General features: G+C 45.1%; 1 protein-coding gene across 1 annotated transcript in view; it reads right to left on the bottom strand.

The window, feature by feature from the left end:
* The window catches only part of LOC137562606 (A.superbus venom factor 1-like), a 335432-nt gene that overhangs the window by 174785 nt on the left and 140997 nt on the right, over positions 1-19650 (bottom strand). Inside the window, exons 14-16 of the mRNA XM_068274110.1 lie at positions 19110-19271; positions 5377-5506; positions 2682-2741 (exon numbers count right to left, since the gene is read on the bottom strand). Coding sequence (XP_068130211.1) covers positions 2682-2741; positions 5377-5506; positions 19110-19271 — 352 coding nt within the window. The remainder of the gene's footprint in view (positions 1-2681; positions 2742-5376; positions 5507-19109; positions 19272-19650) is intronic.

Genomic DNA, 19650 nt, shown 5'->3' with positions numbered 1-19650 from the left:
CTCCTCCTGCGCCTGCTCCTGTTCCATCACGTGTGCTGCTGCTGCTGGGTTACCGTTACCGGTCCCTTTTCCTGGAACCTCTTCTTTGTATTACATTTATGACTGCATGGCGACAAAAAGCATGTTACCTGTGCAAAGAAACATGACATTTTCCACATTTAAAAGACAGTTTTTCCTTTGAAACTTTACAATCAATTTTCTCAAAAACTATAAGCTCTTTTTCAAATATTTTTTTTCCTCTTGTACCCACTCCCAAGGTGCACATACCCTGCTAATTTGGGGTATGTAGCATGTAAGGAAGCTTTACAAAGCACGAAAGTTCGGGTCCCCATTGACTTCCATTATGTTCGAAGTTCGGGTCGAACACCCGAACATCGCGGCCATGTTCGGCCCGAACCCGAACATCCAGATGTTCGCTCAACACTAGTTCCCAGCCTCTGCTATACAGATGTAGAGGCTGACTGTGACCATTCAGAGATTGGAGTTCATCGGTGTGGGAGGGTGGTGGTATGTCTTAGAGGATACTGGCATGGGACCACTTCTAAAGATACTGGCGTGGGACTATCGCAAGGTAAGTACTGTATCCCTGGTTAATTTAGAACAATAAAGCACTTTTTCGTTGTCGTGTTTTTATTTCTTTTTCTAACTGCAGAAATGGGTAAGAGGTACTATGTACTCCTATGCTCATTTCTCCTGGGGAAAGGGCGGGCCTCTGGGAATTTGCTTGTTAAAGGGGACCCCTGGATGGCACCATGAACCCCCCGCAGGACGTCGGCGGCCCCCACCTCCTCCTGGGGCACCGGAGGTGGGGAAGAGCCCCTTGCCCATAAATTGGACAAGGGCTCTGGAGGAGAGGGGGAGGTTTGGCTGTCCCTCTCCTCCAGAGCTCCCCCATACCATGGACCATGCGGGCTGGTATAGCTCTCGATGCGAAGCCCCACGTGGCCCGGAGCTCCGCATTCTGGCTATCCCAGCCTGCATGGGTGACAAGGGGTTAAGGAGGTTCGGGAGGGGGGACCCCACGTTGTCTGTTTTCATGAAATGTATGCAATGTGTATTCGGAACTCGGAATGCAGTAACCTGTACTGCAGCAGTGTCATTTTACACAGTTTAAAAACCATTTTTCCTATGAAACTTTGAAATTGATTTTCTCAAAAACTATAAGGTCTTTTCACAATTTTTTTTTGCCATATTCCTACTTATCTGCTTAATATATACATGGCAAATTTGATGATGATAGCACGTACAGGGTCTTTACAATTAACCATGGAATTTGGCACTATTAACTTCAATGGAAAGCCGAATTTGGTACTCGGAACTGCCGAATTTTCGAGTTTCAGGGTGTGTACTCGGAACTGCCAAATTCAGATGCCAAACTCGAAATTCAGATTTCGAGAGCTCAGCCTAGCATTACTCCAAAATCTGCAAATCATCTTTTTATGCCCCTAAAGCCAGGCTCACATCCAGGAACTGCTGCTGTATGATGAGACTATATAGCTTATAAATTTTATAGCCTGCTTCAGACTTTCTGGTCCTCATCCAGGGCCAGATTTACTATAAGGCACTGTAGGCTCGTGCCTACGGGTGCCTGGTGATGGAGAGGAGGCTCACTCTCCTCCACTGCCTCTCTCCCTCATTCCCTGTGCAGAGTCCCAAGTGGAGTATAAATTAGAGGTTACTCAACCAGAATCAGTTTAAATGTCGGCACAAATTTATGCGAAAACTGTGCAAAATTGCAAGTGATTACACAAAGTCAATTAAATTTACAAATAGTAATTAGGTATGAGTGTAATTCTGAAAATGTATACAAAATTTCACGTAGTCGTAATTAGCTGATTACGATCATCACTGCTAGCTTCTATCACTATTGATTGGTTGCTGAGCCTGAGACTAGTTGCTGGTGCCTAACTGTTTTCTCTACAAACTCCACCAAAAAGATTCTTAAAGGAAATCAACATTTTTGGTAAGAAAAAGTCCCCTCTGAAGCTGCTGAGATGGTTATTGGGCTCCTGAACTTTATAGTGCTAGCTGGATGTGTCTTCAGATGAACTGCACAGTCTCTGCAAAGGGAGATCCAGGTGTGGTGTTCACCAACCAGGGTATGTTGTCACGTCTACAAGTAAACATGTTTTGCATCACCTGCGAAGTAAAGGTAATTTTAACAACAGATTAAAGTGTACATGAGGCAAACCTCAGGTCAAAAAATAGTTTCTAAGAAGAAGGAAGCCTCAAGAGCTTTCCAATGCCATCTTACAGACCAGCATTGTTGCTCATGGACCCCTGAAAGGAATCCAACAAGAGCTTGTTGGATTCTAGATCTAGGCCATGCACAAGCGTGGCTGTACTGTGCCTGGGCGAGTATTGGCATGCCTGCACAGTAAGGGTGCACCACGGTACACATATACACGAAGAGGAGCGTGTTCAGGATCTTCCAGAGGGTCCCAGCAAGTGGCGGCAGGAGCGAGGAGGACACGAGAAGCTTCTGAGGATCCAGAGACTTCCCTCTTCTTAACTAAACATCATGTTTTTGACCAGAGGTTCATATCAGGTACACTTCAAGTAGCAGTGATGTGTGTTATGTACATTTTTCAGTGAAAGTTCAGCTTTTCTTTACTAGCTTGGAGAAGAGAAATACAGACACCAAGACAGATTTAATAATCATACTTCGGTTTAAGTTTTACCTGGCTTGCTATTTGTGTTGTCACGCCTTCTGCGATGTATGGTCCCATGGCATAGATACTCTGTTTAGTAGAAGAGAAGTACATTAAACTGGTTGAAGTGAAGCAGATATGCAGGTCTCCTGGTTCATCTCAACAGAGACCTAGAATACAGACTACACCTAACTTTTGTTCCAAGCAAGCTCCTGCTCTGACACATTACTATGATCAGATCGATTCATTTGGGTGGATGGCCTGTCTGTTATACTTGCCGCTGTCATAGATCACAATAAAAATGTGCGGCTATTGGTGCTCCAGGTCCTTTACTGGTGCACTGAAGATTGGCTCTTGGCGAGTTGCTACTCAGCTAGGGACAGTGGAGTAGCAATAGGGGTTGCAGAGATAGCGACCGAATCGGGGCCCTTGGGCCAGAGGGGCACCATGGGGCTCATCCTCAATCAAAGTATTAGCTGTTTATTGGTCCTGTGCTGGTAATAATCACTTCTATAGATACTCTGAATACTAGTAATCGTAAATAAGCTGTTCCCCATCCCCTTCTTGCACCACTAATACTGTGGATGACCTTGGCAGGTTTTGTTGTGCCGCATCAAGTGTTACGTATAGAGTGCTTAGGGGGGCCCATGTGAAACTCGCACCAGGGCCTATAGCTCCATAGCTATGCTTCTGGCTAGTGAGTAGCCAAGTACTCAAGGAGCGTATAGCTGAGTACCAGCCCTTGGTCAATCAAAAATTGTGCTCGGGATCTAAGGAATAGGGATGGTCAGATGTGCCAATTTTGGTGGAAATTCTGATTATTAAAAATGCTGATTACCGATTCCGCGGATTTCCACGGAAATCAGAATTTCCAATACTGATTTCCACTGAAGTTTTTGTTTTGCCATTTTTGTTCATACAGTTATGAATGATACACTACCAAATACTTTGACTGGGAAAATACTTCCGAGTTTGAAGTGATGGACCAATCACAGGATGCTGAATTTTTCAGCGGAATTCCAATTTCAGTGCTAAACCTCTGTATTTTCTGATTGGTCCACTACTACCAAGTATTTGAGTTTTGTGATTGGCCTAAAATTTCCGATTTTAGGCCAATCAGAAGACTCGGAATTCGGAAATACTTAAAAATATTGAACCAATCAGAGAATGCCGAGATTTACCACAGAAACTGGAATACCAGAAACATTTTGGGCCACAAGACTCGTTAAAACTCAGTAGTATCCGAGTCTTGTTATTGGTTTAAAATTTCCACAGCATTCCGATTTTCACAGAAAAATTCTGTATCCTGTTATTGGGCCAATGATTCGGAGCGCTTGACTGGCACATAAAGGACCTAATTTTGGTAATGCGACATCCCTACTAAGGAGCTGAATGTCTGATTAGTGGGCAGTTTTTGAGCAGCTACCGCTTGGCTACACTGTAGCCAAGTGATGAATAATTTTGTAGTAAATGTAATGATAAATGTTGAAATCCACACCACCTCCGTGAAATCCCCTTTTCTTTTATTAATCCATAAAATCACATACTAGCTTAAAATATTTACAAATGTTTACACTGGGAGCTGCCAGTCGGCGGCACTAAAAAGGGGTCATGTAAATTTAGACACAATAAGCAGCGTTACATTTGGGTGCCACCATAGCAGGCAGGCACCCATTAAAAACTTGACTATAATTCTAAATTTTGGTGCAGGAGTCGCCCGATAAAATAGCAGGCACCGGGGCCACCCACGCTGAACTGGAGCTGTAAACAGTGGGCAAGGAGCGGATTTACAGTTATAGCCAAGTTTTTAATGGGCGCCTATGGTGCTCAAGGGAGAGGGCTTTAGTAGGGTAAGACATGGGTGGGGTTAAAGGAGTTATCAGGAAAATTATACAAAATGAGCTTTACTCACCTGGGGCTTTCTCCAGCCCCATGCAGCCGACTGTCCCGTGCCGACCGATCCGCTCTGCGCCGCCGTCCTGGTCTCCATGCACGGTGCGGAGGCCGATCCCGAGGTCGTCCTCACTGCGCCTGCGCGAACCGCTGCTGTCAATCAAGTCCACGTTGTACGCGGCTTACTGCACAGGCACAGTAGTTCTTGATTGACAACGTGGGTTTGAGTGACAGCGGTGGTTCACGCAGGCACAGTGAGGACGACATCGTGGTCGGCCTCTGCACTGTTCACGGAGACCGGGATGGCGGCGCAGAGCAGAGCGGTCAGCGTGGGACACTCGGCTGCATGGGGCTGGAGAAAGCCCCAGGTGAGTAAAGCTCATTTTGTATAATTTCCCTGATAACTCCTTTAAGGTTAGGCACCCACCTACAGTTACCCATGAGGGTGTGTGTTAAGGTTAGTTACCAACCTAGGGCTAGGCATGGTGGTGGGGAGTTAAGTTTAGCTGAAAATTACTGTGGTACAGAAGGGGAAACATCCCTCAGTAGTGAAGTGGATAAAGGAAATAAATATGGCAGCCTCCGTATCAATCTCACCTCGGGTTCACTTTAAGCCATAGCTGCAGTGCTAGCCATAAATAGTTATCTCTCAGAAGCACAGGAAGTGGAAGGAGTGGGTGAGTGAGAGAAGCTTTGTACACACAGAGAAGGACTGGATGCTGCATCCTTCCAGCTCCTCATTGACTACCTCATGGGAGTGATGATAGGATAGGATGATCATTTTTTTTTCTTATTTTTATGCAGTCTAAGCCTATAGATGGATTGTCATCACCTGATCGTTGAGATGTTGAACCATGGAAGTTGTTGCCTAGAGCCAGTCCGGCATCGTAAAACACTACTGCAGCATCCGCCCCGCCCCACGGGGAGCAGCCAACGTCGTACTTCTCCACCGAATCCCACACCTTTATAATGGAAGAAGAACTGATGTTTATGCATGCCAGATTTCACAACCGTATAGTCTAAAGGTCCGTACACACGCCGGACTTTAGGCAACGCCCGGCGGATCGCTCAGAAACAGCCGTATCAGTCTGACGACAGAGCGTACACACGCCGGACTGTCGCTGGCACGCCCACCCAGCGGGAGGCAACGACGGACCCGTCGTTGCCTAAAGTCCGGCGTGTGTACGGACCTTTAGACCAACTTTATCATTATCATCATCATCAACTTTTGGGGCTAATTGGACCATGCCTTGTAAGGGTTTTTCGCCTTCCTCTGGATCAACAGGGATATGTGATGGAGCAGGCTGATGTTGTACTTTGTTCTCTGGTTGAACTCGATGGACGTATGTCTTTTTTCAACCCAAATAACTATGTAACTGCAACAAATGTTCCAACTCCATAGGAATCACCATCCTTGTTTTTTTTTATCTCCCATTATTTTAGCCATCAGTTTCTTTTCCACCATCATTATTGCCACCATCAATGAGGTGCTAACGATTTCAAGTTGATTTCAATTTTATATTGGTTTTTTTTTTGTTTTTGTTTAATTTCAGCTTGGAATCAAAAGTGGTGGCTGATAATTGTCATTGTTCCAGCCAGTTCCAAGCTGCATAAAATGAACATACCATCATCTTCCCCCAATTCATACATCAGCTTGAATTTATTGGCATCTCACTGTCCATCAAACTACACATATGTTTAGGCATGCAGTGGTTTTGGAAAATATATGCCAACAACAGTTAATACATAACCTTTGCTTTGGCCTTACAAATTGTAGAAAATCAGTCCTGCAGAATACAACTCATGATGCTGAAAACCTCTCTGTTTCCTCAGATGAAGCCTGACGCGTATTGTGTGACCAACAGGCATGGGCAGGCACACCATATGCTTTTACGGGCTAGACCAATCTGTCACTTACACCTTACTCAAGCGAAATAATTGCACACACGAGTGTAAACTCGGCTGAGGGGAGCTAAGGTACAGCGGTACCCTCAGGGTTGATTCTCTCATGAAGCAAGGTGAAACATTTGCATCAGGCGGCAGAGATTACAGGGGCAGCATGTTTGCACTGTGTTTACACTAAGAACATGCAGTCAGAGTAGGAGGAGAAGCGAGAGGAGAGTGAGGTAAGGAGGTCATCATTGGGGAAAAGCAGCTTGTTGTGCTGTGTGAGGAGTCTGCCAGTGAGTGAGGAAGAGGGAGGCAGGAGAGCAGCAGTGTTTCATTTGACTTGCACAGCAGAAGGGAGGAGGTGGCACTGCTGTCCTGACTGAGGAGGAATGGAGTGGCTGAGGGCAGGGGCGTAGGAATAGGCCCTGCAGCCCCTGCGCCCGCGGGGGGGCCCGGCCCCCCCCTGGGGCCCGCTCAGGGCCGTTTTGTGGGTGCTGGAGGGGTGGCAGCATGAGGGGAAAGCCTTGCCCACAGTCGGCGGGGAGAGGGGTAGTTCCCCCCTCTCCCTCACCTCGGGGCTCTCCCCTCTGCGCTCCCCTCCAGCTCGTAAGTGTGTGGGGCTGTGGTGGGCAGCGGGCAGCGGGCAGATACATACCTGCTTCCGTGCGTTCCATCGGAGACTTCTCCCTCTAGCGGCTGACGTCACTTCCGGAAGTGACGTCAGCCGCTAGAGGGATAACTCTCCGATGGAACGCACGGAAGCAGGTATGTATCTGCCCGCCGCTGCCCGCTGCCCACCACAGCCCCACACACTTACGAGCTGGAGGGGAGCGCAGAGGGGAGAGCCCCGAGGTGAGGGAGAGGGGGGAACTACCCCTCTCCCCGCCGACTGTGGGCAAGGCTTTCCCCTCATGCTGCCACCCCTCCAGCACCCACAAAACGGCCGCGAGCGGGCCCCAGGGGGGGGGGGGCCCGCTCTGAAAATCTGCAGGGGGGGCCCGGTGGGGCCTAGTTACGCCCCTGGCTGAGGGTGAGCAGTTTGTTTGTCACAGACTCACAGCCAGCCAATGCGCTATTGTGGTAAGCTGCAGCATGTCATGTGAGAACATTAATGCAGTATAAAACCCTGACATATTATTCAATAAAAACATATTTTCCTACTTTTTATATGCCATACGGTTATCATATTTGCTTTTGTGCATAAGTATTATTATTCGTTTAGAAATTATACGTTCCCAAAGTACACTTTTTTTGCTCTGAAAGCTGTCTTTGCATTTTCTTTATAACTGCTTTATTCATCTTCTAACCTAAGCAGAAATGCTTTCTGATGGTCTCACTGTTTTCAGGAGAGTTTGCAGTGTCAAAGAAGGGTTTGTTTACATTTCTTGATACAATTAAACACAAGATAACATTATCTCTAGTTCAGGTCCCTCCAGCTTTCCCTGCAGGGGAGCTTCTAAGGCCTGTGTTTAACCCTTTGAATACTGTTCTAGTAAAAAAAAAATGCTGGTAGTATATAATATGCTATAAATAATCTATTAGAGCAAACAAAAAATGCTGGGTTTCATTCCGCTTTAAATGAAGCAGTAAATTGTTGGGTGCTGTGCGGTCATTCCAAATTGGGGGCGCATCCACACAAGTTTGTACCAGGCAGCAACAAGTCTAAAATCGGCCCTGGGCTCCCTGATCTCTTTTTCCACATTGGCAAGCTCAGCCTTGTGCTAGCATGGGGCATTGTCACCAGTGGGACCATGGAGGGGATCTGGAGGATGCCGAGGGACCTCGCAGGCTATGGGGAGCTGGAGGAAACCCCAGGTAAGTGCAGATTTCCATTTTAAAGCTCTGCTCAGGGTCCCTTTAACAGTAATCACTACTATCATTTTCCTTTTCAGCCTACCCCCATCTCTTCCTCAACAAAATCATCATGGCCACATCATCATCCATCATGACCATAGTCATGATAAACATCCTCATCGTGAATGTTTTAAAGAGGGATTATACTCCCAAAACTAAAATTTCATTAACAACTCTGAGGTTACATAAAAGACCATTTGAAAGCAATCCCACACATTCTCTGTAAAAATGTATACTTTCCCTGCAGAGAACAGTACAATATAACTTATCTCTGGCTATTAATGGCAAATGTAATCATTGCTGGCTGAAGCTCTCTGAGGCATGTGCTTTTACTTTGTCCTCCTCCTTCCCTGCTGAAGTTACTCAGCTGTTGCCAGGGCAATGTGTCTGTTCATCAAAAGAAGTGAGGAGGGAACAGAATCAAAGCAGGCAGAGAGCGTCTTCTGCCTTTGCCAATGAGACAGAGATATGCAAGCCTGTACTTCGTGATGAGCGTAATGACCTAATTACGATTACGTGAAATTTCACGTAATTCGCAAAATTACGATTATGGCTGTAATCGAAAATGTGTAATTTTGCAAAATTATGCGAAATGTTGCGTTTATTCGGGAATTTCCTAATTACGATCGTTTTTGTAATTATTTTGTAATGGAAACAAATCAGAATTTTGTGTTAAACGTGGAAACTTGCTCATTCTCGAAATTGTGTTCCAGTCCTGAGCCTCCTAATACATTTAAAGTGACACATGCAGGGACCTTTGAATTATCAGATATTGCAAGGCCCAAAATCAAGTGTCTCAGCATGCATGACCACTAAGTGCACCTTTACAAAGAGCACCTGTCTTAGAAGTGGCTGCAGGTAGAGCCTCCTAATACATTTAAAGCGACAGCATGGGCAGGGACCTTTGCATTACTTTGTTTCTATAGAAAATCGCAACATTGCGAAATTTCGTATTTAATGTGAATTTGCGCCGAAATATGAAATTACGCAATGGAAATTATGCTTACAGAATTCTGAATGACTGTTTGTAAGGCAATTCCGGAAATTACAAATTTGCGACATAGCAGCAAAATTCACGTTTGGAATTACGGAAACGCGAAATTACACAAATTTCGGCTCAACACTACCTGTACTGCTCCCTGCAGGGAAATAATATTTTTTCACACAGAATGCGTGGGAATGCTTTCAAATGTTCTTTTATGTAGCTTTTTTTCCCCCAACAAAAACTTTTTATTTCGGAAAATGAAAGGTACAGATACAAGAGAGTAACAATGGTATCATAAGTTAGGCATATGTGTTTGAAAGGAATAATTACAGACACGTAATCAGTGCATTCATTTTTACAGTAATGTCTTAGATTGTTCAATACAGTAATCCTATACATTGAATATTTAGCCCAATGTAAAAGTTGGTCACATAGATTTGATGAACTGTATTGTTGCCCAATGACCTTCAGTGACTGGATGGGTTCAAGCCATCACTACTAGTTGCAGTGAGAGATTGATACGGGGGTCTAAGGACCAGTCAATCTCAACAGGGATAAACAGTAGGTTCACTAAGATATCATTGGTATATCAAGGGCTTTGAACAATGATGTGTATTTTACTGTGGAAGAGACATTACAGCTAGAGCTATTACTATGTTCTAGAGGAAAGTCTTTTCAATTTAACCACTTGAGGACCACAGTGGTAAACCCCACTAAAGACCAGGCTTTTTTTTCATAATTGGCCACTGCAGCTTTAAGGCCAAGCTGCAGGGCCACACAACACAGCATAGTTACATAGTTATTTTGGTTGAAAAAAGACATACGTCGATCGAGTTCAACCAGTACAACAGTGATCCCCCTCCCCCCCCCCCTCTTACTCCCCACCAACAGAGCTCTCTCTTGGTGGGGTTTGATCCCCCCCAGTGTTTATTTTTTTAATCAATATTTATGTTGCTGTTTTGCTGTTTTTTTACTATTTTTTACTTCATTCATTAATTCAAACCCTCCCCCTTCCCCCCAGCCAGCCAATCATAGCGATCAGCTCTCATAGGCTTCACCCTATCAGAGCCGATCGCTCTCTTCTCCTGGGGCTGCTGCCGCGGCCACGCCCATTGGCGTGGAGCGGTCTTAGAGTAGTTAAGTGCTGTTGAAGTATCTGATCTGTGTGACAAAATATTCTATATGTGTTCCGAAAGGTATTTCTTATAAATACAACTACAACTAAATAACATCAACTATCAACCACTTATTGGGTCAATGGGTGGATAACAAGAGATGATGAGGTCTACCTATATATAGAGGGACCATAGCTATACAGAGATGTTTTAGTCAAATCTCATCAATCATAATTCTGGCTCTAACGAGATTCTCTATGCTCATGTTACGTTTAAAGATATTAACTACTTCCCGACCGCCGTATAGACAAATGGCGGCCGGGAAGTAGAAGCCGCAAGGACCGCCGTATTGACAAAATACGGCGGTCCTTGTATGGGCATGGGCGGAGCGATCGCGTCATCCGTGACGCGATCCTCCGCCTCCGCCTGGCGCCGCTCACCCGTCGCAACATCCCGCCGGCCATACGGAAGCGCCTGCGGGATGTTAACCCGACGATCGCCGCATACAAAGTGTATAATACACTTTGTAATGTTTACAAAGTGTATTATACAGGTTGCCTCCTGCCCTGGTGGTCCAAGTGTCCGAGGGACCACCAGGGCAGGCTGCAGCCACCCTAGTCTGCACCAAGCACACTGATTTCCCCCCCCCCCGCCCCAGATCGCCCACAGCACCCATCAGCCCCCCCCCCCCCTGCCCACCCCCCTGTTTGCACCCAATCACCCCCCTAATCACCCATCAATCACTCCCTGTCACTAACTGTCAGCGCTATTTTTTTTTATCCCCCCCCTGCCCCCTGCTCCCTCCTGATCACCCCCCCACCCCTCAGATTCTCCCCAGACCCCCCCCCCCCATGTACTGTATGTATGTATCCCCCCTGATCACCTGTCAATCACCTGTCAATCACCTGTCAATCACCCGTCAATCACCCGTCAATCACCCCCTGTCACTGCCACCCATCAATCAGCCCCTAACCTGCCCCTTGCGGGCAATTTGATCACCCCCCCCCCCCACACACACACACACACCAATAGATCGCCCGCAGATCCGACATCAGATCACCTCCCAAATCCATTGTTTACATCTATTCTCTCCTCTAAGCACCCACCAATTACCCATCAATCACCCATCAATCACCCACTATCACCACCTGTCACTTTTACCTATCAGATCAGACCCTAATCTGCCCCTTGCGGGCACCCAATCACCCGCCCACACGCTCAGATTGCCCTCTGACCCCCCCTTATCAATTCACCAGTGCATTAATTACATCTGTTCTTCCCTGTAATAACCCACTGATCACCTGTCAATCACCTGCCAATCACCTATCACCCATCAATCACCCCCTGTCACCCCCTGTCACTGCCACCCATCAATCAGCCCCTAACCTGCCCCTTGCGGGCAATCTGATCACCCACCCACACCATTAGATCGCCCGCAAACCCGCCGTCAGATTACCTCCCAAATGTATTGTTTACATCTGTTATCTTCTCTAAACACCCACTAATTACCCATCAATCACCCATCAATCACCCCCTATCACCACCTGTCACTGTTACCTATCAGATCAGACCCTAATCTGCCCCTTGCGGGCACCCAATCACCCGCCCACACGCTCAGATTGCCCTCAGACCCCCCCCCCCCTTATCAATTCGCCAGTGCATTAATTACATCTGTCCTTCCCTGTAATAACCCACTGATCACCTGTCAATCACCTGCCAATCACCTATCACCGATCAATCACCCCCTGTCACCCCCTGTCACTGCCACCCAACAATCAGCCCCTAACCTGCCCCTTGCGGGCAATCTGATCACCCACCCACACCAATAGATCGCCCGCAGATCCGACATCAGATCACCACCCAAGTGCAGCGTTTACATCTATTCTCTCCTCTAAACACCCACTAATTACCCATCAATCACCCATCAATCACTCCCTATCACCACCTGTCACTGTTACCCATCAGATCAGACCCTAATCTGCCCCTTGCGGGCACCCAATCACCCACCTACACGCTCAGATTGCCCTCAGACCCCCCCTTATCAATTCGCCAGGGCATTATTTACATCTGTCCTTCCCTGTAATAACCCACTGATCACCTGTCAATCACCTGCCAATCACCTATCACCCATCAATCACCCCCTGTCACCCCCTGTCACTGCCACCCAACAATCAGCCCCTAACCTGCCCCTTGCGGGCAATCTGATCACCCACCCACACCAATAGATCGCCCGCAGATCCGACATCAGATCACCACCCAAGCACAGTGTTTACATCTATTCTCTCCTCTAAACACCCACTAATTACCCATCAATCACCCATCAATCACCCCCTATCACCACCTGTCACTGTTACCCATCAGATCAGACCCTAATCTGCCCCTTGCGGGCACCCAATCACCCGCCTACACGCTCAGATTGCCCTCAGACCCCCCCTTATCAATTCGCCAGTGCAATTTTTACATCTGTTCTCCCCTGTAATAACCCACTGATTACCTGTCAATCACCTGCCAATCACCTATCAATCACCCATCAATCACCCCTGTCACTGCCACCCATCAATCACCCCCTGTCACTGCCACCCAACAATCACCCGCTGTCACTGCCACCCATCAATCAGCCCCTAACCTGCCCCTTGCGGGCAATCTGATCACCCACCCACACCAATAGATCGCCCGCAGATCCGACGTCCGATCACCTCCCAAGTGCAGTGTTCACATCTGTTCTCTACCCTAAACACCCACTAATTACCCATGCCCTCAGACCCCAGCCCTGATCACCTCGCCAGTGCATTGCTTGCATCTATTCCCCCCTCTAATCACACCTTGAGACACCCATCAATCACCTCCTGTCACCCCCTAGCACACCTACCCATCAGATCAGGCCCTAATTTGCCCCGTGTGGGCTCCTGATTACTCGGCCAAACCCTCAGATCCCCCTCTGACCCCCTTCCGATCACCTCCCCAGTGCATTGATTGCATCTATTTTCCCCTCTAACCACCCCCCTAGCACTCCTATCCATCAGATCAGGCCCAATACAACCTGTCATCTAAAAGGCCACCCTGCTTATGACCGGTTCCACAAAATTCGCCCCGTCATAGACCACCTGTCATCAAAATTTGCAGATGCTAATACCCCTGAACAGTCATTTTGAGACATTTGGTTTCCAGACTACTCACGGTTTTGGGCCCGTAAAATGCCAGGGCGGTATAGGAACCCCACAAGTGACCCCATTTTAGAAAAAAAGACACCCCAAGGTATTCTGTTAGGTGTATGACGAGTTCATAGAAGATTTTTTTTTTTGTCAAAAGTTAGCGGAAATTGATTTTTATTGGTTTTTTTTCACAAAGTGTCATTTTTCACTAACTTGTGACAAAAAATAAAATCTTCTATGAACTCGCCATACACCTAACGGAATACCTTGGGGTGTCTTCTTTCTAAAATGGGGTCACTTGTGGGGTTCCTATACTGCCCTGGCATTTTAGGGGCCCTAAACCGCGAGGAGTAGTCTAGAAAACAAATGCCTCAAAAGTGTCACACATGTGGTACCGCCGTACTCAGGAAAAGTAGTATAATGTGTTTTGGGGTGTATTTTTACACATACCCATGCTGGGTGGGAGAAATTTCTATGTAAATGGACAATTGTGTGTAAAAAAAAATCAAACAATTGTCATTTACAGAGATATTTCTCCCACTTAGCATGGGTATGTGTAAAAATACACCCCAAAACACATTATACTACTTCTCCTGAGTACGGCGGTACCACATGTGTGGCACTTTTTTACACCCTAAGTACGCTAAGGGGCCCAAAGTACCTTTAGGATTTCACAGGTCATTTTGCGACATTTGGTTTCAAGACTACTCCTCACGGTTTAGGGCCCCTAAAATGCCAGGGCCCTAAACCGCCACATGCCACAAATGACCCCATTCTAGAAAGAAGACACCCAAAGGTATTCCGTTAGGAGTATGGTGAGTTCATATAAGATTTTATTTTTTGTCACAAGTTAGCGGAAAATGACACTTTGTGAAAAAAAACAATTAAAATCAATTTCCGCTAACTTGTGACAAAAAAGTAAAAACTTCTATGAACTCACCATACTCCTAACGGAATACCTTGGGGTGTCTTCTTTCTAAAATGGGGTCATTAGTGGGGTTCCTATACTGCCCTGGCATTTTAGGGGGCCTAAAACGTGAGGAGTAGTCTGGAAATCAAATTCCGCAAAATGACCTGTGAAATCCTAAAGGTACTCATTGGACTTTGGGCCCCTTAGCGCAGTTAGGGTGCAAAAAAGTGCCACACATGTGGTATCGCTGTACTCGGGAGAAGTAGTACAATGTGTTTTGAGGTGTATTTTTACACATACCCATGCTGGGTGGGAGAAATACCTCTGTAAATGACAATCTTTTGATTTTTTTACACACAATTGTCCATTTACAGAGGTATTTCTCCCACCCAGCATGGGTATGTGTAAAAATACACCCCAAAACACATTGTACTACTTCTCCCGAGTACGGCGATACCACATGTGTGGCACTTTTTTGCACCCTAACTGCGCTAAAGGGCCTAAAGTCCAATGAGTACCTTTAGGATTTCACAGGTCATTTTGCGGAATTTGATTTCCAGACTACTCCTCACGGTTTAGGGCCCCTAAAATGCCAGGGCAGTATAGGAACCCCACAAATGACCCCATTTTAGAAAGAAGACACCCCTAGGTATTCCGTTATGAGTATGGTGAGTTCATAGAAGATTTTATTTTTTGTCACAAGTTAGTGGAAAATGACACTTTGTGAAAAAAACAATAAAAATCAATTTTCCGCTAACTTTTGACAAAAAATAAAATCTTCTATGAACTCACCATACTCCTAACGGAATACCTTGGGGTGTCTTCTTTCTAAAATGGGGTCATTTGTGGGGTTCCTATACTGCCCTGGCATTTTAGGGGCCCTAAACCGTGAGGAGTAGTCTGGAAATCAAATTCCGCAAAATGACCTGTGAAATCCTAAAGGTACTCATTGGACTTTGGGCCCCTTAGCACAGTTAGGGTGCAAAAAAGTGCCACACATGTGGTATCGCCGTACTCGGGAGAAGTAGTATAATGTGTTTTGAGGTGTATTTTTACACATACCCATGCTGGGTGGGAGAAATAACTCTGTAAATGGACAATTGTGTGTAAAAAAAATTAAAAAATTGTCATTTACAGAGATATTTCTCCCACCCAGCATGGGTATGTGTAAAAACACACCCCAAAACACATTATACTACTTCTCCTGAGTACGTCAATACCACATGTGTGGCACTTTTTTTGCAGCCTAACTGCGCTAAGGGGTCCAAAGTCCAATGAGCACCTTTAGGCTTTACAGGGGTGCTTACAATTTAGCACCCCCCAAAATGTCAGGACAGTAAACACACCCCACAAATGACCCCATTTTGGAAAGTAGACCCTTCAAGGTATTCAGAGAGGGGCATGGTGAATCCGTGGCAGATTTCATTTTTTTTTTGTCGCAAGTTAGAAGAAATGGAAACTTTTTTTTTTTTTTTGTCACAAAGTGTCATTTTCCGCTTACTTGTGACAAAAAATAATATCTTCTATGAACTCACCATGCCTCTCAGTGAATACTTTGGGATGTCTTCTTTCCAAAATGGGGTCATTTGGGGGGTATTTATACTATCCTGGAATTCTAGCCCCTCATGAAACATGACAGGGGGTCAGAAAAGTCATAGATGCTTGAAAATGGGAAAATTCACTTTTTGCACCATAGTTTGTAAACGCTATAACTTTTACCCAAACCAATAAATATACGCTGAATGGGTTTTTTTTAATCAAAAACATGTTTGTCCACATTTATCGCGCTGCATGTATACAGAAATTTTACTTTATTTGAAAACTGTCAGCACAGAAAGTTAAAAAAATCATTTTTTTGCCAAAATTCATGTCTTTTTTGCTGAATATAATAAAAAGTAAAAATCGCAGGAGCAATCAAATAGCACCAAAAGAAAGCTTTATTAGTGACAAGAAAAGGAGCCAAGATTCATTTAGGTGGTAGGTTGTATGAGCGAGCAATAAACCGTGAAAGCTGCAGTGGTCTGAATGGAAAAAAAGTGGCCGGTCCTTAAAGAGAATCTGTAACGTTAAAACGTCCCCTGGGGGGTACTCACCTCGGATGGGGGAAGCCTCAGGATCCTAATGAGGCTTCCCACGCCGTCTGCCGTCCCTCGGGGGTCTCGCTGTAGCCCTCCGTACAGCGGTGACGTAATATTTACCTTTGCAGGCTCCTGCGCAGGCGCTCTGGCTGCTTTCGCTCCGAAGGAGGCGGAAATACCCGATCTCAGTCGGGTCCGCTCTACTGCGCAGGCGCAAGTTTCCGGCGCCTGCGCAGTAGAGCGGACCCGACTGAGATCGGGTATTTCCGCCTCCTTCGGAGCGAAAGCAGCCACAGCGCCCCCGCTGGAGCCTGCAAAGGTAAATATTGAATTGAACAGTCGGCACAGTCGCCGGCTGTTCGGAGGGCTGCAGCGAGACCTCCGTGGGACAGAGGACGGCGTGGGAAGCCTCATTAGGATCCTGAGGCTTCCCCCACCCGAGGTGAGTACCCCCCAGGGGATCTTTTTGTCGTTACAGAGTCTCTTTAAGGGGTAGAAAGCCCTAGGTCCTCAAGTGGTTAAGTACACATTGAAAAGATGGATGATCTGTAGATTTCCATTCGGTCGTAATAATATGTCTAGTAGCGAAAATTAATTGTGAGATAGGGAGTCTATTAGAAGCATCGATCTTCTCCAGATCCAGACATAAGACCGCAAGTCTGGTAGTAAGTTGGAAATTGGGAGAAAAATTTGACTTGATGTAGGATTCCGTTGCCGATCATAAATTTTTAATAGCGGGACAATCCCACATCATGTGAACAAATGTACCAACAGAGGATTGAGCACTTCCAACATAATGAAGAGGAATTTGGAGTAAAAGAAGCCACTTTCCTAAGAGTCATGTACCACTTGGTGAGTGTTTTAGAAAAACATTCCCAATGTGAGTTACATTTGGACATCTGCAGGACCTGTTGAGTCGCTAGAATAAGATCTTTAGTCGTAATTTGTGAGGCAAGGTAATAAGACCATGTTTTGGAAAATGTAGTAAGTGGTGAGATAGGAAGTGCAGAGATTTCATTATAGCAAGTTGAAATAGCACCTCTCTGTGGATATTTTGCGTTTAACATAGTGAGAATTTTTGCAGTGATTTCAGGGATAATTAACCATTTCAGCCCACAGGGATTTTTCACCTTATGCATCAGAGCAATTTTCACCTCCCATTCATTCGCTAATAACTTTATCACTACTTAACACAATTTATTGATCTATATCTTGTTTTTTCCGCCACTAATTAGACTTTTTTTGGGTGGTACATTTTGCTAAGAATTATTTTTTTATAAATGCATTTTAACAGGATTAATAAGAAAAAAAATGGAAAAAATTCATGATTTCTCAGTTTTCGGCCATTATAGCTTTAAAATAATCCACACTACCATAATTAAAACCTATGCATTTTATTTGCCCGTTTGTCTCGGTTATGACACCATTTAAATTTTGTCCCTATCACGATGTATGGCGCATTTTTTCCGTTTTGCGTCCATCACTATTTACAAGCTTATAATTTAAAAAATGTTCGTAGTATACCCGCTTAAAATGCATATTTAAAAAGTTCAGACCCTTAGGTAACTATTAATGTCTTTTTTTTCTTTTTTTTTATTGTAATTTTTTTTTTCCATAAAAAATTTTATTTGGGTAATATTTTGGTGTGGGAAATAAACAGTTAATTTTTAATGTTATTATATGTGTAAATTGTAATGTAAAAATATGTAGATGCAGTTTTACTATTTGACCACAAGATAGCCACCTTGAATTTTTTTTGCCTCCTTGTGCTTCTCGCTAAGCGGAAGCACAAGGTGGATGCGGAAATTTTTCCGGGCAGAAAGACTGAAGCCTCTAGTTAGAGCGCTTCGGTTTTTCTGCTGGGGAGACGGATCGGTGATCGGGAACCATGTTCCCGTTCACTGATCCCAGGGCTACCGGGGGACACCATGGGGTCACGCCCGCGATCGCGCCGAAGCGTGGCACCGCAGCAGAGCAGCCGCCCGGACGTGAGCTTCACATCTGGGCGGCAGAAATAGTTAATTTATTAGATCTGAGAAAATCGATAACTCTAAAGGCTAAAAATTGACACTGGACTGGGAGTTTAAACTCCTTCTGTAGTTCTGAATATTTTTTAACTCCATCAGCTGTGTAGAAATCCTTTAAATACTTTAACCCAGATGTGTAGAGTGGTTTAGTTTCTTTTATGCAGCTTTAAGTAGTTACTGAAAGTTTAGTTAGTTATGAAGGACATAATTTAGACCATTATTCTCCAGCCATAGAATCCAGGGGTTCAAGGTATTTTGAAATCCCTGCATATTGTCCTGCAACTTAGACTTATTCAGCCAGCATAATTTTATTTAGGAGAACAAAGGCCTGTTCCAGGTGAAGGTGAGGGGAAGTACAAACTTCTTGCCAGAACGCGGTTTGCAGTAGAAGCAACATGCTGGATAAATGTATGAACAGGGTGCAAGGAATTTTGGGGTTTATCACCAAGTAAAAATACACATGGATCAAGTGGGAATGTGAACGATAGGACTGAAATCTGGGTTTCTAATTGGCTAAAATACAAACAATTGCCTTAGCAAATTTCTGAACATACCTTTCTCTGTGAAATCTTATTCTTGCTATTCCTTTCATAGACTCCTTTATCCACGGCCACTAATGCCACTTGGGCCTTGGGGTCAGCTTTGAGCTGAAGCCTGATGGTGGCTCCAGGTTGTTGTATTGCGTTGTCTTTCTCCTGATAACCTGATAGTTCCAGCTGTGGGAAACAGAGACCAAAATATAGCAGTGTTGTCAGTAGTTCATAAATATCATCGCTGAGAACTTAAAGAGGAACTCCAGTGAAAATAATGTAATAAAAAAGTGCTTATTTTTTACAATAATGATGTATAAATGATTTAGTCAGTGTTTGCCCATTGTAAAATCTTTTAAATCCCTGATTCACAGTCTGACATTTATTACATGGTGACATTTTTACTGTTGACAGGTGATGTAGCAGCTGCATGTTTTTTTGGCAGTTGGAAACAGCTGTAAACAACTATTTCCCACAATGCTGCAAGGTTCACAGACAGGAAACTGCCAGAAGTACCACGGTACTCAGAGCTTCTTGTGGGAGGGGTTTTACAACAATATCAGTC

This window comes from Hyperolius riggenbachi, chromosome 3, assembly GCF_040937935.1.
Source record: "Hyperolius riggenbachi isolate aHypRig1 chromosome 3, aHypRig1.pri, whole genome shotgun sequence".
In the NCBI taxonomy this organism is placed as follows: domain Eukaryota; kingdom Metazoa; phylum Chordata; class Amphibia; order Anura; family Hyperoliidae; genus Hyperolius; species Hyperolius riggenbachi.
The sequence above is the reverse complement of the archived record's forward strand: the minus strand, read 5'-3'. Positions and strand labels throughout refer to the sequence as shown.